This window comes from Heptranchias perlo, unplaced genomic scaffold, assembly GCF_035084215.1.
Source record: "Heptranchias perlo isolate sHepPer1 unplaced genomic scaffold, sHepPer1.hap1 HAP1_SCAFFOLD_184, whole genome shotgun sequence".
Lineage (NCBI taxonomy): Eukaryota > Metazoa > Chordata > Chondrichthyes > Hexanchiformes > Hexanchidae > Heptranchias > Heptranchias perlo.
In genome coordinates, this window is record NW_027139120.1 from 557,760 (window position 1) to 581,421 (window position 23,662).

The following is a 23,662-nucleotide window of genomic DNA, read 5'->3' on the forward strand; positions in this document are numbered from 1 at the left end:
TCCTGTTACTCTCAGTGTAATTCATTGCCAATCCCTGTTACTCTCAGTGTAATTCATTGCTCGTTCCTTGTACTCTCAGTATAACTCACTGCCAGTCCCTGTTACTCTCACTGTAACTCATTGCCAGCCCCTGTTACTCCCTGTCTAACTCACTGACAGTCTGTGTTACTCTCAGTGTAACTCACTGCCAGCTTCTCTTACTCTCAGTGTTACTCACTGCCAGTCCATCTTACTCGCAATGTAACTCATTGCCAGTCCCTGTTACTCTCATTGTAACTCACTGCCAGTTCCCGTTACTCCCTTTGTAACTCATTGCCAGTCCCTGTTCATCTCAGTGCAACTCACTGCCAGGCTCTGTTACTCTCTTTGTAACTCATTGCCAGTTCCTGTTACTCACAGTGTAATTCATTGCCAATCCCAGTTACTCTCAGTGCAATTCATTGCTAGTTCCTGTTACTCTCACTGTAACTCACTGCCAGCCCCTGTTACTCTCAGTGTAACTCACTGCCAGTTCCCGTTACTCCCTTTGTAACTCATTGCCAGTTCCTATTACTCTCAGTGTAACTCACTGCCAGGCTCTGTTACTCTCTTTGTAACTCATTGCCAGTTCCTGTTACTCACAGTGTAATTCATTGCCAATCCCAGTTACTCTCAGTGTAATTCATTGCTAGTTCCTGTTACTCTCAGGGTAACTCACTGCCAGTCCTTGTTACTCTCACTGTAACTCACTGCCAGCCCCTGTTACTCCCTGTCTCACTCACTGACAGTCTGTGTTACTCTCAGTGTAACTCACTGCCAGCCTCTCTTACTCTCAGTGTTACTCACTGCCAGTCCATCTTACTCGCAATGTAACTCATTGCCAGTCCCTGTTACTCTCATTGTAAATCACTGCCAGTCCCTGTTACTCTCAGTGTAACTCACTGCCAGTCTCTGTTACTCTCAGTGTAACTCATTGCCAGTTCCCGTTACTCTCTTTGTAACTCATTGCCAGTCCCTGTTACTCTCAGTGCAACTCACTGCCTGTCTCTTTTACTCTCACTGTAACTCACTGCCAGTCGCTGTTACTCTCAGTGTAACTCACTGCCAGGCTCTGTTACTCTCTTTGTAACTCATTGCCAGTTCCTGTTACTCACAGTGTAATTCATTGCCAATCCCTGTTACTCTCAGTGTAATTCATTGCTAGTTCCTGTTACTCTCAGGTTAACTCACTGCCAGTCCTTGTTACTCTCACTGTAACTCACTGCCAGCCCCTGTTACTCCCTGTCTAACTCACCGACAGTCCGTGTTACTCTCAGTTAAACTCACTGCCAGCCTCTCTTACTCTCAGTGTTACTGACTGCCAGTCCATCTTACTCGCAATGTAACTCATTGCCAGTCCCTGTTATTCTCATTGTAACTCACTGCCAGTCGCTGATACTCTCAGTGTAACTCACTGCCAGTCTCTGTTACTCTCAGTGTAACTCACTGCCTGTCTTTTTTACTCTCAGTGTTACTCACTGCCAGTTCCTGTTACTCTCAGTGTAACTCACTGCCAGTCCCTGTTACTCTCAGTGTAACTCACTGCCAGTCTCTGTTACTACCAGTGTAACTGACTGCCAGTCCCTGTGACTTTCACTGTAACTCATTGCCAGTCCCTGTTACTCTCAGTGTAACTTACTGCCAGTCACTTTTACTGTCATTGTAACTCACTGCAAGTCCCTGTTACTCTCAGTGTAACTCATTACCAGTCTCTTTTACTCTCATTGTAACTCATTAACCCGTCTCTGTGACTCTCAGTGTAACTCACTGCCAGTCTCTGTTATTCTCTTTGTAACTCACTGCCAGTCCCTGTTACTCTCAGTGGAATTTAGTACCAGTCCCTTTTATTCTCAGTGTAACTCACTGCCAGCCCTTGTTACTCTCAGTGTAACTGACTGCCAGTCCCTGTTACTCCCTGTGTGACTCACTGCCAGTCCCTGTTACTCTCAGTGTAACTCACTGCCAGTCTCTGTTACTCTCAGTGCAACTGACTGCCAGTCCCGGTTACTCTCAGTGTAACTCACTGCAAGTGCCTGTTACTCTCAGTGTAACTCATTACCAGTCTCTGTTACTCTCATTGTAACTCATTGACCCGTCTCTGTGACTCTCAGTGTAACTCACTGCCAATCACTGTTATTCTCTTTGTAACTCACTGCCAGTCCCTGTTACTCTCAGTGGAATTTAGCACCAGTCCCTTTTATTCTCAGTGTAACTCACTGCCAGCCCTTGGTACTCTCAGTGTAACTGACTGCCAGTCCCTGTTACTCCCTGTGTGACTCACTGCCAGTCCCTGTTACTCTCAGTGTAACTGACTGCCAGTCTCTGTTAGTCTCAGTGCAACGCATTCCCAGTCTCTTTTACTCACAATGTAACTCACTGCCAGTCTCTGTTACTCTCAGTGTAACTGACTGCCAGTCTCTGTTAATCTCTTTGTAACTCACTGCCAGTCTCTGTTATTCTCAGTGTAACTCATTACCAGTCTCTGTTACTCTCATTGTAACTCATTGACCCGTCTCTGTGACTCTCAGTGTAACTCACTGCCAGTCTCTGTTATTCTCTTTGTAACTCACTGCCAGTCCCTGTTACTCTCAGTGGAATTTAGTACCAGTCCCTTTTATTCTCAGTGTAACTCACTGCCAGCCCTTGTTACTCTCAGTGTAACTGACTGCCAGTCCCTGTTACTCCCTGTGTGACTCATTGCCAGTCCCTGTTACTCACAGTGTAATTCATTGCCAATCCCTGTTACTATCAGTGTAATTCATTGCTAGTTCCTGTTACTCTCAGGGTAACTCACTGCCAGTCCTTGTTACTCTCACTGTAACTCACTGCCAGCCCCTGTTACTCCCTGTCTAACTCACCGACAGTCCGTGTTACTCTCAGTGTAACTCACTGCCAGCCTCTCTTACTCTCAGTGTTACTGACTGCCAGTCCATCTTACTCGCAATGTAACTCATTGCCAGTCCCTGTTACTCTCATTGTAACTCACTGCCAGTCGCTGATACTCTCAGTGTAACTCACTGCCAGTCTCTGTTACTCTCAGTGTAACTCACTGCCTGTCTGTTTTACTCTCAGTGTTACTCACTGCCCGTTCCTGTTACTCTCAGTGTAACTCACTGCCAGCCTCTCTTACTCTCAGTGTTACTGACTGCCAGTCCATCTTACTCGCAATGTAACTCAATGCCAGTCCCTGTTACTCTCATTGTAACTCACTGCCAGTCGCTGATACTCTCAGTGTAACTCACTGCCAGTCTCTGTTACTCTCAGTGTAACTCACTGCCTGTCTGTTTTACTCTCAGTGTTACTCACTGCCCGTTCCTGTTACTCTCAGTGTAACTCACTGCCAGCCTCTCTTACTATCAGTGTTACTCACTGCCAGTCCCTTTACTCTCAATGTAACTCATTGACAGTCCCTGCTACTCTCATTTTAACTAATCTCCAGTCCCTGTTGCTCTCAGTGTAACTCACTTCCAGTCTCTGTTACTCTCTTTGTAACTCATTGCCAGTTCCTATTACTCACAGTGTAATTAATTGCCAATCCCTGTTACTCTCAGTGTAATTCCTTGCTAGTTCCTGTTACTCTCAGTGTAATTCATTGCTCGTTCCTTGTACTCTCAGTGTAACTCACTGCCAGTCCCTGTTACTCTCACTGTAACTCATTGCCAGCCCCTGTTACTCCCTGTCTAACTAACTGACAGTCTGTGTTACTCTCAGTGTAACTCACTGCCAGCCTCTCTTACTCTCAGTGTTACTCACTGCCAGTCCATCTTACTCGCAATGTAACTCATTGCCAGTCCCTGTTACTCTCATTGTAAATCACTGACAGTCCCTGTTACTCTCAGTGTAACTCACTGCCAGTCTCTGTTACTCTCAGTGTAACTCATTGCCAGTTCCCGTTACTCTCTTTGTAACTCATTGCCAGTCCCTGTTCATCTCAGTGCAACTCACTGCCTGTTTCTTTTACTCTCAGTGTAACTCACTGCCAGTCGCTGTTACTCTCAGTGTAACTCACTGCCAGGCTCTGTTACTCTCTTTGTAACTCATTGCCAGTTCCTGTTACTCACAGTGTAATTCATTGCCAATCCCAGTTACTCTCAGTGTAATTCATTGCTAGTCCCTGTTACTCTCAGTGTAACTCACTGCCAGTCTCTGTTACTCTCAGTGTAACTCATTGCCAGTTCCTGTTACTCTCTTTGTAACTCATTGCCAGTCCCTGTTACTCTCAGTGCAACTCACTGCCTGTCTCTTTTACTCTCACTGTAACTCACTGCCAGTCGCTGTTACTCTCAGTGTAACTCACTGCCAGGCTCTGTTACTCTCTTTGTAACTCATTGCCAGTTCCTGTTACTCACAGTGTAATTCATTGCCAATCCCTGTTACTCTCAGTGTAATTCATTGCTAGTTCCTGTTACTCTCAGGGTAACTCACTGCCAGTCCTTGTTACTCTCACTGTAACTCACTGCCAGCCCCTGTTACTCCCTGTCGAACTCACCGACAGTCCGTGTTACTCTCAGTTAAACTCACTGCCAGCCTCTCTTACTCTCAGTGTTACTGACTGCCAGTCATCTTACTCGCAATGTAACTCAATGCCAGTCCCTGTTACTCTCATTGTAACTCACTGCCAGTCGCTGATACTCTCAGTGTAACTCACTGCCAGTCTCTGTTACTCTCAGTGTAACTCACTGCCTGTCTTTTTTACTCTCAGTGTTACTCACTGCCAGTTCCTGTTACTCTCAGTGTAACTCACTGCCAGCCTCTCTTACTATCAGTGTTACTCACTGCCAGTCCCTTTACTCTCAATGTAACTCATTGCCAGTCCCTGTTACTCTCATTTTAACTCATCTCCAGTCCCTGTTGCTCTCAGTGTAAATCACTGCCAGTCTTTGTTACTCTCAGTGTAACTCACTGCCAGCCCCTGTTACTCTCAGTGTAACTCACTTCCAGTCTCTGTTACTCTCTTTGTAACTCATTGCCAGTTCCTATTACTCACAGTGTAATTCATTGCCAATCCCTGTTAATCTCAGTGTAATTCATTGCTAGTTCCTGTTACTCTCAGTGTAATTCATTGCCAATCCCAGTTACTCTCAGTGTAATTCATTGCTAGTTCCTTGTACTCTCAGTGTAACTCACTGCCAGTCCCTGTTACTCTCACTGTAACTCACTGCCAGCCCCTGTTACTCCCTGTCTAACTCACTGACAGTCTGTGTTACTCTCAGTGTAACTCACTGCCAGCCTCTCTTACTCTCAGTGTTACTCACTGCCAGTCCATCTTACTCGCAATGTAACTCATTGCCAGTCCCTGTTACTCTCATTGTAAATCATTGCCAGTCCCTGTTACTCTCAGTGTAACTTATTGCCAGTTCCCGTTACTCTCTTTGTAACTCATTGCCAGTTCCCGTTACTCTCTTTGTAACTCATTGCCAGTCCCTGTTACTCTCAGTGCAACTCACTGCCTGTCTCTTTTACTCTCAGTGTAACTCACTGCCAGGCTCTGTTACTCTCTTTGTAACTCATTGCCAGTTCCTGTTACTCACAGTGTAATTCATTGCCAATCCCTGTTACTCTCAATGTAATTCATTGCGAGTTCCTGTTACTCTCAGGGTAACTCACTGCCGGTCCTTGTTACTCTCACTGTAACTCACTGCCAGCCCCTGTTACTCCCTGTCCAACTCACCGACAGTCCGTGTTACTCTCAGTTAAACTCACTGCCAGCCTCTCTTACTCTCAGTGTTACTGACTGCCAGTCCATCTTACTCGCAATGTAACTCATTGCCAGTCCCTGTTACTCTCATTGTAATTCACCGCCAGTCGCTGATACTCTAAGTTTAACTCACTGCCAGTCCCTGATATGCTCAGTGTAACTCACTGCCAGTCCCTGTTACTCTCAGTGTAACTCACTGCCAGTCCCTGTTACTCTCAGTGTAACTCACTGCCAGTCCCTGTTACTCTCAGTGTAACTCACTGCCAGTCCCTGTTACTCTCAGTGTAACTCACTGCCAGTCTCTGTTATTCTCTTTGTGACTCACTGCCAGTCTCTGTTACTCTCAGTGCAACTGACTGCCAGTCCCGGTTACTCTCATTGCAACTCACTGCAAGTCCCTGTTACTCTCAGTGGCATTTAGTACCAGTCCCTGTTATTCTCAGTGTAACTCACTGCCAGCCCTTGTTACTCTCAGTGTAACTAACTGCCAGTCTCTGTTACTATCAGTGTAACTCACTGCCAGCCCCTGTTACTCTCAGTGTAACTCATTATCAGTCTCTGTTACTCTCATTGTAACTCTCTGCCAGTCCCTGTTACTCTCAGTGTAACTCACTGCCAGGCTCTGTTACTCTCAGTGTAACTCATTGCCCCGTCTCTGTGACTCTCAGTGTAACTCACTGCCAGTCTCTGTTCCTCTCAGTGCAACGCATTCCAAGTCCCTTTTACTCTCAATGTAACTCACTGCCAGTCTCTGTTACTCTCAGTGTAACTGACTGCCAGTCTCTGTTATTGTCTTTGTAACTCACTGCCAGTCTCTGTTACTCTCAGTGTAACTCGCTACCAGTCCCTATTACTCTCTGTGTATCTCACTGCCAGCCCCTATTACTCTCAGTGCAATTCATTGCCAGTCTCTGTTATTCTCAGTGAAACTCACTGCCAGTCTCTGTTACTCTCAGTGTAACTCACTGCCAGTCCCTGTTATTCTCAGTGTAACTCACTGCCAGCCCTTGTTACTCTCAGTGTAACTAACTGCCAGTCTCTGTTACTATCAGTGTAACTGACTGCCAGTCCCTGTGACTTTCACTGTAACTCATTGCCAGTCCCTGTTACTCTCAGTGTAACTTACTGCCAGTCACTTTTACTTTCATTGTAACTCACTGCCAGTCCCTGTTACTGTCAGTGTAACTCATTGCCCCGTCTCTGTGACTCTCAGTGTATCTCACTGCCACTCTCTGTTACTCTCAGTGTAACTCATTGCAAGTCCCTTTTACTCTCGATATAACTCACTGCCAGTCTCTGTTACTCTCAGTGTAACTCACTGCCAGTCTCTGTTACTCTCAGTGCAACGCATTCCAAGTCCCTTTTACTCTCAATGTAACTCACTGCCAGTCTCTGTTACTCTCAGTGTAACTGACTGCCAGTCTCTGTTCTCCCTTTGTAACTCACTGCCAGTCCCTTTTACTCTAAGTTTAACTCACTGCCAGACCCTGATATGCTCAGTGTAACTCACTGCCAGTCCCTGTTACTCTCAGAGCAACTCACTGCCAGTCCCTGCTACTCTCAGTGTAACTCACTGCCAGTCCCTGTTACTGTTAGTGTAACTCACTGCCAGTCTCTGTTATTCTCTTTGTAACTCACTGCCTGTCTCTGTTACTCTCAGTGTAACTCACTGCCAGTCCCTTTGACTGTCCGTTTAACTCACTGCCAGTCCCTGTTACTCTCTGTAACTCACTGCAAGACCCTGTTACTCTCAGTGTAACTCACTGCCAGTCCCTGTTACTCTCTGTCTACTTCGTCCCCAGATCTTTTACTCTCTGTGCAAATCCCATTCATTTGCTGACCCTCTCTGTGTGCCCGTGTGGTGTGTTGTACCTTTATTGGGAGATGTACATTGATGGCCACATCCATTGCTGCAGCATTTCTCATCCCCTGGGCAATCATTGTCGTTTGTACAATATTCTGCACATACTCCAACTCCACTGGATCTCTGGGGACAGACCCCAGGCTTCTCTGAGGAAACCAAACACATCACAGTTTAGCTGGATCAGTGCGTGAAATATAGAAATGACCCACACCCACAAAACTCAGTGAGATATTTTTACCCACACATGTCCTGATCTGAAGCCTCACATGTCCAGGACTGGTCAAGGGGAGACCTGTGTTCTGCACGGCCAATCTCCGTTACCATCTGTGTAACTAACGGCCAATCCCTGTTACTCTCATTGTAACTCACTACCAGTCCCTGTTACTCTCTGTGCATCTCACAGCAATCCCTGTTACTCTCTGTGTACCTCTTGGCCAGTCCCTAGTACTCTCTGTGTGCCTCACTCCATGCCCCTCTTACTCTGAGTGTAACTCACTGCCAGTCTCTGCTACTCTCAGTGTAACTTACTGCCCGTCTCTGTTACTCTCTGTGTACCTCATGCCAGTCCCTGTAACTCTCTGTGTACTTCACGCCAATCCCTGTTATTCTCAGTGTATCTCATGGCCCGTCCCTGTTACTCTCTGTGTACCTCTTGGCCAGTCCCTAGTACTCTCTGTGTACTTCACTCTATGTCCATGTTACTCTCTGTCTATCTCACTGCCTGTCCCTTTTACTCTGTGTAACTCACTGCCAGTCCCTGTTACTTTCTGTGTATCTCATTGCCAAATCTGTTACTCTTTGTGTAACTCACCGCCTGACCCTGTTGCTCACAGTGTAACTCGCTCCCAGCCCCTGTTACTCACAGTTTAACTACTCCCAGTCCCTGATACTCTCTGTCTAACTCACTGCCAGTCCCTTTTACTCTGTGTAACTCACTGCCAGTCCCTGTTACTTTCTGTGTATCTCATTGCCAAATCTGTTACTCTCAGTGTAACTCACTGCCAGTCCCTGTTACTCTCAGTGTAACTCACTGCTAGACCCTGTTACTCTCTGTCAACCTCGTCCCCAGATCTTTTACTCTCTGTGCAAAGCCCATTCATTTGCTGACCCTCTCTGTGTGCCCGTGTGGTGTGTTGTACCTTTATTGGGAGATGTACATTGATGGCCACATCCATTGCTGCAGCATTTCTCATCCCCTGGGCAATCATTGTCGTTTGTACAATATTCTGCACATACTCCAACTCCACTGGATCTCTGGGGACAGACCCCAGGCTTCTCTGAGGAAACCAAACACATCACAGTTTAGCTGGATCAGTGCGTGAAGTTTAAAAATGACCCACACCCACAAAACTCAGTGAGATATTTTTACCCACACATTTCCTGATCTGAAGCCTCTCATGTCCAGGACTGGTCAAGGGGAGACCTGTGTTCTGCACGGCCAATCCCCGTTACCATCTGTGTAACTAACGGCCAATCCCTGTTACTCTCAGTGTAACTCACTGCCAGTTCCTGTTACTCTCACTGTAACACGCTGCCAGCCCCTGTTACTCCCTGTCTAACTCTCTGACAGTCCGTGTTACTCTCAGTGTAGCTCACTGCCAGCCTCTCTTACTCTCAGTGTAACTCACTGCCAGTCCCTGTTGCTCTCAGTGTAAATCACTGCCAGTCTTTGTTACTCTCAGTGTAACTCACTGCCAGTCCCTGATACTCTCTGTGTAACTCACTGCCAATCTCTGTTACTCTCAGTGTAACTAGCTGCAAATCCCTGTTACTCTCTGTATTACTCACTGCTAGCCCCTGTTACTCTCAGTGCAACTCACTGCCAGCCCCTGTTACTCTCAGTGAAACTCACTGCCAGTCCCTGTTACTCTCAGTCGGATTTAGTACCAGTCCCTGTTACTCTCAGTGTAACTAACTGCCAGTCCTTGTTACTCTCAGTGTGACTCACTGCCAGTCCCTGTTACTCTCAGTGTAACTCACTGCCAGTCTCTGTTACTATCAGTGCAACTCACTGCCAGTTCCCGTTTCTCTCTTTGTAACTCATTGCCAGTCTCTGTTACTCTCAGTGTAACTCACTGCCAGTCCCTGTTACTCTCAGCGTAACTCAATGCGAGTCCCTGTTACTCTCAGTGTAACTCACTGCCAGTCCCTGTTACTCTCAGTCGGATTTAGTACCAGTCCCTGTTACTCTCAGTGTAACTAACTGCTAGTCCTTGTTACTCTCAGTGTGACTCACTGCCAGTCCCTGTTACTCTCAGTGTAACTCACTGCCAGTCCCTGTTACTCTCAGTGTAACTCACTGCCAGTCTCTGTTACTCTCAGTGCAACTCACTGCCAGTTCCCGTTACTCTCTTTGTAACTCATTGCCAGTCTCTGTTACTCTCAGTGTAACTCACTGCCAGTCCCTGTTACTCTCAGCGTAACTCACTGCGAGTCCCTGTTACTCTCAGTGTAACTCACTGCCAGTCCCTGTTACTCTCAGTGTAACTCACTGCCAGTCCCTGTTACTCTCAGTGTAACTCATTGCCAGTCCCTGTTACTCTCTGTCTACCTCGTCCCCAGATCTTTTACTCTCTGTGCAAATCCCATTCATTTGCTGACCCTCTCTGTGTGCCCGTGTGGTGTGTTGTACCTTTCTGGGGAGATGTACATTGATGGCCACATCCATTGCTGCAGCATTTCTCATCCCCTGGGCAATCATTGTCGTTTGTACAGAGTTCTACACATCGTCCAAAGGGTAGAAAAGGACAGACCCCAGGCTTCTCTGAGGAAACCAAACACATCACAGTTTAGCTGGATCAGTGCGTGAAATATAAAAATGACCCACACCCACAAAACTCAGTGAGATATTTTTACCCACACATTTCCTGATCTGAAGCCTCTCATGTCCAGGACTGGTCAAGGGGAGACCTGTGTTCTGCACGGCCAATCCCCGTTACCATCTGTGTAACTAACGGCCAATCCCTGTTACTCTCAGTGTAACTCACTGCCAGTTTACTGTACTCAATGCTGGCCAATTCGGGAGTAACCTACCTGTGGGAGATTCGGTGTGTGCCGTTCATTACAAAGCACCGTGTACAGCTGTGTACACCGGGTCTCAGAACTCATGTGAATTGACAATAATCATTGGTCTATCCCCTTGTGTTGTTTAATAAGTCTGTTTGGCAGTTGATAGTTTGACCCATCGTGTTGTGAAATGTTATTTTGCTGTCTGCTGAAGTTGGGGAAGATTTTGTGAGGGTACCTGGCGTAACCAATCAGTGAAGCCTTTTCTATTCAATTACTGGATATGTCGTAATTTTTCTGGATATTGGACACTCTCCATCGCCCAGGTTATTTTTGTAATAATTAATCATTTATTGATGAAATAATAATTATTTTTTAATAATAGTTTGAAAATATAACAATTACAAATGATAATTCTATTTTAATGATACAGTCCCCAGCACTTCTAGCAGGTATTAATGTGATTAATCCTCTATAAGCCTCATAGGACCAGACATCCTGTGAGTGCTGTGTCTCTCACCAGGAGATAAGCTTTCTTCATCAGTTGGAATCTGGCAAACTCAATAAGTCACAACTATAATGTTTGACATTACAGCTTCTAAACTGGAATAAGGGGCAGGGGGTGTGACCAGAATGGTATCGGGATGAATTGTCTCTTCAATGGTTCTTAAAACATCGCTGTTCATTTTTGCAAGACTTTAACAAAAGGCAGTAACATCAGTTGAAGAACAGTGAGCAGCAAGGATGCCTCTTCTTTAATTCTGATTGGTGCCAAATGAGAAGGAAACCTGTTGTCATATTTCATTCATCCCTTTCAACCTGTAAATTAACCGTCAAACCCACGGAACGGTGAAATTAATCGTCAGACCCACGAAACGGTGAAATTAATCGTCAGACCCACGAAACGGTGAAATTAATCGTCAGACCCACTAAACGGTGAAATTAACCGTCAAACCCACGAAACGGTGAAATTAACCGTCAAACCCACGAAACGGTGAAATTAATCGTCAGACCCACGAAACGGTGAAATTAATCGTCAGACCCACGAAACGGTGAAATTAATCGTCAGACCCACTAAACGGTGAAATTAACCGTCAAACCCACGAAACGGTGAAATTAACCGTCAAACCCACGAAACGGTGAAATTAATCGTCAGACCCACGAAACGGTGAAATTAACCGTCAGACCCACTAAACGGTGAAATTAACCGTCAAACCCACGAAACGGTGAAATTAATCGTCAGACCCACGAAACGGTGAAATTAACCGTCAGACCCACTAAACGGTGAAATTAACCGTCAAACCCACGAAACGGTGAAATTAACCGTCAGACCCACTAAACGGTGAAATTAACCGTCAGACCCACTAAACGGTGAAATTAACCGTCAGACCCACGAAACGGTGAAATTAACCGTCAGACCCACTAAACGGTGAAATTAACCGTCAGACCCACTAAACGGTGAAATTAACCGTCAGACCCACTAAACGGTGAAATTAACCGTCAGACCCACGAAACGGTGAAATTAACCGTCAGACCCACTAAACGGTGAAATTAACCGTCAGACCCACTAAACGGTGAAATTAACCGTCAGACCCACTAAACGGTGAAATTAACCGTCAGACCCACTAAACGGTGAAATTAACCGTCAGACCCACTAAACGGTGAAATTAACCGTCAGACCCACGAAACGGTGAAATTAACCGTCAGACCCAGTAAACGGTGAAATTAACCGTCAGACCTACTAAACGGTGAAATTAACTGACAGACCAAGTAAACGGTGAAATTAACCGTCAGACCCACTAAACGGTAAATTTAACCGTCAGACCCACGAAACGGTGAAATTAACCGTCAGACCCACGAAACGGTGAAATTAACCGTCAGACCCAATAAACGGTGAAATTAACCGTCAGACCCAGTAAACGGTGAAATTAACCGTCAGACCCACTAAACGGTGAAATTAACCGTCAGACCTACTAAACGGTGAAATTAACCGTCAGACCCACGAAACGGTGAAATTAATCGTCAGACCCACGAAACGGTGAAATTAACCGTCAGACCCACTAAACGGTGAAATTAACTGTCAGACCCACTAAATGGTGAAATTAACTGACAGACCCACTAAACGGTAAAATTAACCGTCAAACCCACGAAACGGTGAAATTAACCGTCAGACCCACTAAACGGTGAAACTAACCGTAAGACCCATTAAACAGTAAATTTAACCGTCCGACCCATTAAACAGTAACATTAACCGTCAGACTCATTAAACAGTAACATTAACCGTCAGACTCATTAAACGGTGAAATTAACCGTCAGAACCATTAAACAGGAACTTTAACCGTCAGACTCATTAAACAGTAACTTTAACCGTCAGTATCATTAAACAGTAACATTAACCGTCAGAACCATTAAACAGTAACATTAACCATCAGACTCATTAAACAGTAACATTAACCGTCAGACTCATTAAACAGTAACATTAACCGTCAGACTCATTAAACAGTAACATTAACCATCAGACTTATTAAACGGTGAAATTAACCGTCAGAACCATTAAACAGGAACTTTAACCGTCAGACTCATTAAACAGTAACATTAACCGTCAGACTCATTAAACAGTAACATTAACCGTCAGACTCATTAAACGGTAACATTAACCGTCAGACTCATTAAACGGTAACATTAACCGTCAGACTCATTAAACAGTAACATTAACCGTCAGACTCATTAAACGGTAACATTAACCGTTAGACTCATTAAACGGTGACTTTAACCGTCAGACTCAATAAACAGTAACATTAACCGTCAGACTCATTAAACGGTAACTTTAACCGTCAGACTCATTAAACAGTAACATTAACCGTCAGACTCATTAAACAGTAACATTAACCGTCAGACTCATTAAACGGTAACTTTAACCGTCAGACTCATTAAACGGTAACATTAACCGTCAGACTCAATAAAAGGTAACTTTAACCGTCATACTCATTAAACGGTAACTTTAACCGTCAGACTCATTAAACGGTAACATTAACCGTTAGACTCATTAAACGGTAACTTTAACCGTCAGACTCATTAAACGGTAACATTAACCGTCAGACTCATTAAACGGTAACATTAACCGTTAGACTCATTAAACAGTAACATTAACCATCAGACTTATTAAACGGTGAAATTAACCGTCAGAACCATTAAACAGTAACATTAACCGTCAGACTCATTAAACAGTAACATTAACCGTCAGACTCATTAAACGGTAACATTAACCGTTAGACTCATTAAACGGTAACTTTAACCGTCAGACTCAATAAACAGTAACATTAACCGTCAGACTCATTAAACGGTAACTTTAACCGTCAGACTCATTAAACAGTAACATTAACCGTCAGACTCAATAAACGGTAACTTTAACCGTCATACTCATTAAACGGTAACTTTAACCGTCATACTCATTAAACGGTAACTTTAACCATCAGACTCATTAAACGGTAACATTAACCGTCAGACTCATTAAACGGTAACATTAACCGTTAGACTCATTAAACGGTAACTTTAACCGTCAGACTTAACCGTCAGACTCATTAAACGGTAACATTAACCGTCAGACTCATTAAACGGTAACATTAACCGTTAGACTCATTAAACGGTAACATTAACCGTCAGACTCATTAAACGGTAACATTAACCGTCAGACTCATTAAACGGTAACATTAACCGTTAGACTCATTAAACGGTAACATTAACCGTCAGACTCATTAAACGGTAACATTAACCGTCAGACTCATTAAACGGTAACATTAACCGTCAGACTCATTAAACGGTAACATTAACCGTCAGACTCATTAAACGGTAACTTTAACCGTCAGACTCATTAAACGGTAACTTTAACCGTCAGACTCATTAAACCGTCATGATGTGGAGATGCCGGTGATGGACTGGGGTTGACAATTGTAAACAATTTTACAACACCAAGTTATAGTCCAGCAATTTTATTTTAAATTCACAAGCTTTCGGAGGCTTCCTCCTTCGTCAGGTGAACGATGTGACTTTAACCGTCGGTTAAACAGTAACTTTAACCGTCAGACCCATTAAACAGTAACTTTAACCGTCAGACTCAATAAACAGTAACATTAACCGTCAGACTCATTAAACGGTAAGTTCAGTGACTAATTGCGGTGATTGCCCTTTATTGAGGTTTTACTGGTGGTCGAGCTCAGAATATTGTAATCTAGTCCCGCCGTGATGGGAAATGGTTATGTTTAACTCCCGGTTCAGACAGCTATCCTGCATAATCCTGGTCGGGGTAAATGCTGGGATTGTAATCATTAAAAATTATAATAGACAAAAAAAATTGTGCTTGTGTCTCTATCGGGCCTCTTCGATCCCATCGCCCGTGAGATGATCGGTTCTGGCCTAAAATGGTGATTGGGGTCCGATTTCTGTCACAGGACCCTGATTCCCATATTAGAAGGGGACAGTCACCTGAATCAGGTGGTGCTTTGAACACCCGGCAGGAGGTCGCTTTCAAAATAACGCTAATGTTAACATGGGGGGGGGAGTAACGTCACGACCCCATTCTGAGACCATTAACCCCCTCCCTCTCCCCCCATTAACACCAGGCGAGGGCAGTGAGAATCGAGCTCTCTTTGGGTCACCGATGGGGAGAGGTCATCTACAGGACTGCACTCAGATACTGAATTGAGTGGAAAAACCCCAAAATGGAACAGTGGGATCTTGCCTTTGTGTTTACTCTTCAACAACAACAACTTGCACCTTTACCGTAGTAAAATGTCCCAATTAATTCCATGCGGGACTCCCACCGGCAATTAAAGCCGGTGGGATGATAATTTAGATAGTTATTTAGATACTTGAGGTACTTGACAGATCTCACTGACTGGAGATTTTGGCAGGGGTACAATTTTGAAGGATCCTCAGCCTGTTTCCCGTGCTGTGGGAAACACTCCCTGTTGGAGCAGACGTGTTTCAGTCAGCAGCCAGTGGGAGATGCAAAGGATTATTTGACAGGTTGGGGGAAAACCTCATTTATTGCAGCAGGGCACTCTGTCACTTCAGACAAAGTTTTGGCTGCAACACCTTTGTGTTTTCACTCAAAATTATTAATTTATACCCTAAACTCTGTTGTGCAAACACATTTACCTATTTTGCGGACCCCCTCAAACTCACACCGTCAGGATCGGGGGCGCCATGGCTGCATTTATCACAACATCCGAGGACGAGCAACATCAGCAGCCTCGCCAGGCACAGCGTCCACCTCCGCCACGTGGAGCTCCACAACACCGTGCTGCACCACAGGGACCTGCACAAAATAGTCATGGAACTACACATACACCCACTGTAGGGTGACCCAATGGGTGGCATCAAGTGTGGGTGTTCATGGTGAACCTCATGAAAGGGACTTATTACACAAGCCAATCAAGAATGGCCAAGACGTGGCAGTAGTGGTGACAATAATAATATTTAATGTGCCATTAACAAAAATCAAATATAAATAAAAAACATGTCCAACCATCAAACACCCTTGTGCATCCCCTTTGTGCTCACAAATCCTTTGCCTTACGCTTACGACTACTCCTACATGGTGCTTCCCCTGTGTCTGCAGCAGAGGTAGTGACAGGTTGCTCTTGTTCATGCCCTGACCGATTAGATGCTTTGGGCCTACGCCCTCTGGGTTTCGGTGCCCGTGAGGGTCCCTCCAAAGACTGCTCCACCTGCACCTGTGCAGGGGCAGACTCGGCCACCTGGAGAGGAGGCAACATTGCGGGTACTGGTTGAGAGGGGGGTAACGGGTTAGACGTGGGGGGGGGGCTTTGAGTGGCGTCCCCACTTCCATGTCCCCTTTCGCCATCATCCCTCTCCTGGGCCAGGCCCACATCACTCCTACCATCTGCTGGACGACAGTTTGGAGGACATGTGTGAAGCCTTGTAAGGCCAATGCTGGTGTATCTGCCTACGGCAGAAAGTTGCTCACCCTGAGTCTGAAGGGCCGTTGTCGGGGCCTCATTGGACTCATTGGTGAGCTGTGCCTGAAGCTCGATGGAGGCTAACCTTCTCTTCATCGCAGACATTCCCGCACTTACCCACGACACTATCTCAGAGATGCCCTCATGTCCCTGTGACAGTATCTCAGAGATTCCCTCCTGTACCTGTGCCACCATTCCACTCATGCAGGAGTTGGACTCCTCCATCCTCTGCGCGATTGTGGAGAGTGTGCGTGGCACCTGTTCCAGCACCTCGCAAATGTGCTGCTGCCCCTCGATCATTCTCCTTTTAAAGGATGGCCCCCAGGGTTCAGCATCTGTGTCCAGCTGAGCAGAGCCTGGAGAAGAGAGCTCCCACCGACGCGGACTCTCCACAGCTGCCCCTGACACCAGTGTCTGCTCGTGCTCACATGTGTGTGGTGACTCACCATGTGCGACCCCAACTAACTGAGGAGGGGGACCCACCGAGGTGTGTGTATCTGCGCTGGTGGATGGCTCGCTCAGATGTGACAGTGCACCTCAGATGCCCGCAGGTCCTTTGAGGAATCGCCCTCCGCCATCACGGCGGTCGCTGAAGGCCCTGTAAGAGAACAGAAGGCAATATTAAGCATGATGACAGATGCTGAGGTGCTGAAGATGGCGGGGCATGTTAACATCAATTGCTATTGTGAGTGCTGAATGTTAAAGTTCTGTCACCAGCCGTTTGTCGGGTGTCAGTCTCGGTGTCCCCGACGGACAGGCACTCGAGGGTGCGGCTCAGTTCCAGAGCCTCCTGCTCGGTGTCTGTGAGGACGACGGTTTGTTGCGGCCCCCCCTCTGGTCCTCGCCCTCTCCCGTGCATTCTGGGCTCTCTTCTCCTATAAGGGGAGAAAGTAGAGAGGTGTGAGTGAGTGATGGTGAAGTGGCCAACTGATGAATGCATTGATTTGGGTGAGGCTGACCGTGAAAGAGATGCATCAGAGGGTGAGTATGAGACAGAAACATGACATTTTATGAGGATTGGGGTGAGTGGTAGTGGTGGGATGAGTAATGGGGAGGTGAGGGAGTGCAGGTAAGTTGAGGATGAGGTTTGAGTGGGTGTGAGGAGTGATGTGATAGAGCAGTGTTGGCAGTGCAGAATGAGTTGTGGGGTGGGGGCGGTGATGTGGAAGACGGAGTGTAGGAGAATGAGTCAGTGTACTCACTTTGCTGACCTAGTTAGGTCATTGAAGCACTTCCTGCACTGGATCCAGGTGCGGGAGATGTTGCTGCTGCTGGTGACCTCCTCTGCCACCTCGAGCCAGGCCTTCTTGGTGGCAGAGACAGGGCACTTCCTCCCGTCCGCTGGGTAGAAAATATCCCTCCTCCTCCTTACCCCATCCAGTAGGACCTGGAGTGAGGCATCAGTAAATCCGGGAGCAGCCTTTCCCCTGGGCTGCTCCATTCTATAATTTTGGTTGTTTGCTGCAGGAGCAGCATTGGAGGACTGCCCCTTTAAATAGGGCTCCTCCAGCTGACAGCCTGTGATGCGGGTGCGCAGTCCGCCCGCTGCGCAGGTTGATGACGGGAAACCCAGAAGCCACGGTAAGTGGCTTCAATTTACCGGCGATCGCGTGGGGAACGGACGGATTTTACTGGGCGGGTTACCCACGCACCAAGTCGCCCCCTCGCTGCTATTCCGCCTCCCTGGTAATATCAGGGCCTTTGTGTCCTCCTCACAGCTTACTTTCCCACCTAGCTTTGTATTGTCAACAAACTTGGATAAACTACACTTGGTCCCTTCATCTAAGTCATCAATATAGATTGTAAATAGCTGAGGCCCAAGCACTGATCCTTGTGGCACCCCACTAGTTACAGCCTGCCAACCCGAAAATGACCTGTTTATCCGACTCTCTGTTTTCTGTCCGTGAACCAATCCTCTCTCCATGCGAATGTATTAACCCCCAACCCCATGAGCCCTTATCTTGTGTAACAACCGTTTATGTGGCACCTTATCGAATGCCTTTTGAAAATCCAAATATACAACATCCACTGGTTCCCCTTTATCTACCCTGCGCGTTACATCCTCAAAAAACTCTAATAAATTTGTCAAGCATGATTTCCCTTTCGTAAAACCATGTTGACTCTGCCTAATCATATTATGATTTTCTACAGAATGTACTCTGGGTAGGGGACTTCAATGTCCATCACCAAGAGTGGCTTGGTAGCACCACTACTGACCAAGCTGGTCAAGTCCTGAAGGACATAACTGCCAGACTGGGCCTGCGGCAGGTGGTGAGCGAACCAACATGAGGGAAAAACTTACTTGACCTCGTCCTCACCAATCTACCTGTCACAGATGCATCTGTCCATGACAGTATTGGTAGGAGTGACCACCACACAGTCCTTGTGGAGACGAAGTCCCATCTTCACACTAAGGACACCATCCAACGTGTTGTGTGGCACTACCACCGTGCTAAATGGGATAGATTCAGAACAGATCTAGCAGCTCAAAACTGGGCATCCATGAGGCGCTGTGGGCCATCAGCAGCAGCAGAATTGTATTCCAGCACAATCTGTAACCTCATGACCCGGCATATTCCTCACTCTACCATTACCAACAAGCCAGGGGATCAACCCTGGTTCAATGAGGAGTGTAGAAGAGCATGCCAGGAGCAGCACCAGGCGTACCTAAAAATGAGGTGCCAACCTGGTGAAGCTACAACTCAGGACTACATGCATGCTAAACAGTGGAAGCAACATGCTATAGACAGAGCTAAGCGATTCCACAACCAACGGATCAGATCAAAGCTCTGCAGTCCTGCCACATCCAGTCGTGAATGGTGGTGGACAATTAAACAACTAACGGGAGGAGGAGGCTCTGCAAACATCCCCATCCTCAATGATGGCGGAGTCCAGCATGTGAGTGCAAAAGACAAGGCTGAAGCGTTTGCAACCATCTTCAGCCAGAAGTGCCGAGTGGATGATCCATCTCAGCCTCCTCCCGATATCCCCACCATCACAGAAGCCAGTCTTCAGCCAATTTGATTCACTCCACGTGATATCAAGAAACGGCTGATTGCACTGGATACACTAAAGGCTATGGGCCCTGACAACATCCCGGCTGTAGTGCTGAAGACTTGTGCTCCAGAATTAGCTGCGCCTCTAGCCACGCTGTTCCAGTACAGCTACAACACTGGCATCTACCCGACAATGTGGAAAATTGCCCAGGTGTGTCCTGTCCACAAAAAGCAGGACAAATCCAATCCGGCCAATTACCGCCCCATCAGTCTACTCTCAATCATCAGCAAAGTGATGGAAGGTGTCGTCGACAGTGCTATCAAGCAGCACTTACTCACCAATAACCTGCTCACCGATGCTCAGTTTGGGTTCCGCCAGGGCCACTCGGCTCCAGACCTCATTACAGCCTTGGTCCAAACATGGACAAAAGAGCTGAATTCCAGAGGTGAGGTGAGAGTGACTGCCCTTGACATCAAGGCAGCATTTGACCGAGTGTGGCACCAAGGAGCCCAAGTAAAATTGAAGTCATTGGGAATCAGGGGGAAAACTCTCCAGTGGCTGGAGTCATACCTAGCACAAAGGAAGATGGTAGTGGTTGTTGGAGGCCAATCATCTCAGCCCCAGGACATTGCTGCAGGAGTTCCTCAGGGCAGTGTCCTACGCCCAACCATCTTCAGCTGCTTCATCAATGACCTTCCCTCCATCATAAGGTCAGAAATGGGGATGTTCGCTGATGATTGCACAGTGTTCAGTTCCATTTGCAACCCCTCAAATAATGAAGCAGTCCGAGCCTGCATGCAGCAAGACCTAGACAACATCCAGGCTTGGGCTGATAAGTGGCAAGTAATATTCATGCCAGACAAGTGCCAGGCAATGACCATCTCCAACAAGAGAGAGTCTAACCACCTCCCCTTGACATTCAACAGCATTACCATCGCCGAATCCCCTACCATCAACATCCTGGGGGTCAGTCATTGACCAGAAACTTAACTGGACCAGCCATATATATACGGTGGCTACAAGAGCAGGTCAGAGGCTGGGTATTCTGCGGTGAGTGACTCACCTCCTGACTCCCCAAAGCCTTTCCACCATCTACAAGGCACAAGTCAGGAGTGTGATGGAATACTCTCCACTTGCCTGGATGAGTGCAGCTCCAACAACACTCAAGAAGCTCGACACCATCCAGGACAAAGCAGCCCGCTTGATTGGCACCCCATCCACCACCCTAAACATTCACTCCCTTCACCACCGGCGCACAGTGGCTGCAGTGTATACCATCCACAGGATGCACTGCAGCAACTCGCCAAGGCTTCTTCGACAGCGCCTCCCAAACCCGCGACCTCTACCACCTAGAAGGACAAGAGCAGCAGGCACATGGGAACAACACCACCTGCACGTTCCCCTCCAAGTCACACACCATCCCGACTTGGAAATATATCACCGTTCCTTCATCGTCGCTGGGTCAAAATCCTGGAACTCCCTTCCTAACAGCACTGTGGGAGAACCTTCACCACACGGACTGCAGCGGTTCAAGAAGGCGGCTCACCACCACCTTCACAAGGGTAATTAGAGATGGGCAATAAATGCTGGCCTCGCCAGCAACACCCACATCCCATGAACGAATAAAAAAAAAGGTTTTCTTCGTGCCCTGTTACCACGTCCTTTAAAAATAGATTCCAGCATTTTCCCGACGACTGATGTCAGGCTAACTGGCCTGTAGTTCCCTGTTTTCTCTCTCCCTTCTTTCTTGAATCGTGGGGTTACATTTGCTACCTTCCAATCTGTGGGGAACGTTCTAGAATCTAGGGAATTCTGGAAGATCATAACCAATGCATCCACTATCTCTGCAGCCACCTCTTTTAGAACCCTCGGATGTAGGCCATCAGGTCCGGGAGATTTGGTGGCTTTTAGTCCCATTAATTTCTCCAGTACTTTTTCTTTACTAATATTAATTACTTTAAGTTCCTCACTCTCATTAGCCCCTTGGTTCCCCACTATTTCTGATATGTTTTTTGTTTCTTCTACTGTGAAGACAGATACAAAATATTTGATTAATGTCTCTGCCATTTCCTTATTCCCCATTATAATTTCTCCTGTCTCAGCCTCTAAGGGACCCACATTTACTTTCGCTAATCTCTTCCTTGTTACATACTTGTAGAAGCTCTTTCAATCCGTTTTTATATTTCTTGCTAGTTTACTTTCATATTCTATTTTCTCCCTTTTTATCAATTTTTTGATTGTCCTTTGCTGGTTTCCAAAACTCTCCCAATCCTCAGGCTTACTACTCTTCTTGGCAACATTATAAGCCGCTTCTTTCAATCTAATACTCCCCTTAACTTGTTTCGTTAGCCCTGGGTGGATCACTTTTCCCGTGGAGTTTTTAATTCCTCAATGGAATGTATATTTGATGGGAATTATGAATTATTTCTTTAAATATTCGTTGTTGCTTATCTACCGTCATATCTTTTAATCTAATTTCCCAATCAACAATAGCCAACTCGCCCCTCATACCTATGTAATTGGCATTGTTTAAGTTTAAGACTCTAGTTTCGGACTTAAGTATATCACTCTCAAACTCAAAGTGAAAATGTATCATATTATGATCGCTTTTTCCCAGAGGATCCTTTACAATGAGATTACTAATTAACCCTGTCTCATTACACAAGACAAGATCTAAAATAATCTTTTCTCTGGTTGGTTCCATGAGGTATTGCTCTAGGAAACTGTCTTGAATGCATTCCATGAACTCGTCCTTCAAACTACTTTTGCCGAATTGAACTGCCCAGTCTATATTAAAGTCCCCCATGATTATTGCATTACCTTTGTTACAAGCTCCTATTATTTCCTGATTAATACTCTGTCCAACAGTGTAGCTACTGTTAGGGAGCCCCTTGTTATTTCTTATTTCCACCCTGACTGATTCTATTTCCTGATCTTTCGAGCCAAGATCCTTTCTCACCACTGTCCTTATCTCATCCTCTATTATCAGGGCTACACCCCCTCCTTTTCTATTCTGCCTGTCCTTTCAAAAGGTCCAGTACCCTGGAATATTTAGTTCCCGACCTTGGTCACCCTGCAACCAGGTCTCAGTAATGTTTACTAGATCAAACCCATTTCTCTCTATTTGTGCCATTAATTCATCTATCTTGTTACAAATGCTTTGTGCATTCAGATAAAGAGCCTTTAATTTTAACTTTTTACTATTTTTCCCTGATTTGACCTTATTCACTGATGCACTATTACCGTTAAACTCTCTGTCCCTTCCTGCCACACTCTGCTTATCTTTACCCGAATCACTACACTGCTCTATGGCCTTGACTTTTCTCTTTCGATTCATAAATTTACCCTTAACTGAACCCACCCACCCCTCTTTCTAGTTTACTTCTCTAAGTCTACCCTATCAATCCCTTTCATAATCTTAAAGACCTCTATCAGGTCACCCCTCAGTCTTCTCTTTTCTAAAGAAAACAGCCCCAGCCTGTTCAATCTTTCCTGATAGGTCTAACCTCTCAGTTCTGGTAACATCCTGGTAAATCTTATTTGCACATTCTCCAGTGCCTCCATATCCTTTTTATAATATGGATTGTGGGCAAAGCTCTCCCAGATGTTACTGACACTTTAAAAAGTAACAAAAAGTACTGTGCACTTACGAGCGGAGGTCAAATCGAGCCACAGGAGGAGGGCAGTGAGGGTGAGGGTTAGGGTGAGGGTGAGGGTGAGCTGGTAAGGGGACCGTGTCCTCATGTCTGGGAGTGAACGAGCTGTACCGAGCGAGACGGCAGAGACACAGGGACTGAAGCACGTCTACAGCCAGACTGAGGGCGAGGGCAGATCTCAGCACTTTAGATATTCGGGGGCATCGTTTCCTGGTTACACCCATTGTCATAATGGCAACAAATTGCACAGAAAGCACATTGGTGCAGATGTAGCTGCATTCTGCAGGGTCCTAGAGTCCAATCCATATGGATTTGCATATTGATATGTTTGTTGCTCAGTGAGGTGAAGACTCTCGGAGCTGGGGGATGATGGGAGAGCAGGGCTTCCGTCATAGGATATTGAGAGGTGTAATCTCCCATTTATTGTGTATTCCCTTGCCTT

The 23,662-nt window shown here is 46.1% G+C and overlaps 1 protein-coding gene across 2 annotated transcripts in view; it reads right to left on the reverse strand.

The window, feature by feature from the left end:
* Nucleotides 1-23,390, reverse strand: part of LOC137309848 (WAP four-disulfide core domain protein 3-like) — a 54,008-nt gene extending 30,618 nt beyond the window's left edge. The window contains exons 1-4 of one of the 2 annotated variants that reach the window (XM_067977862.1): nt 23,215-23,390; nt 10,213-10,344; nt 8,720-8,857; nt 7,589-7,726 (exon numbers count right to left, since the gene is read on the reverse strand). In XM_067977862.1, coding sequence (XP_067833963.1) covers nt 7,589-7,726; nt 8,720-8,857; nt 10,213-10,344; nt 23,215-23,308 — 502 coding nt within the window. In that variant the 5' untranslated portion in view covers nt 23,309-23,390. The remainder of the gene's footprint in view (nt 1-7,588; nt 7,727-8,719; nt 8,858-10,212; nt 10,345-23,214) is intronic. The other variant, XM_067977863.1, reaches the window with a different exon arrangement.
* Nucleotides 23,391-23,662: the final 272 nt, after the last annotated feature.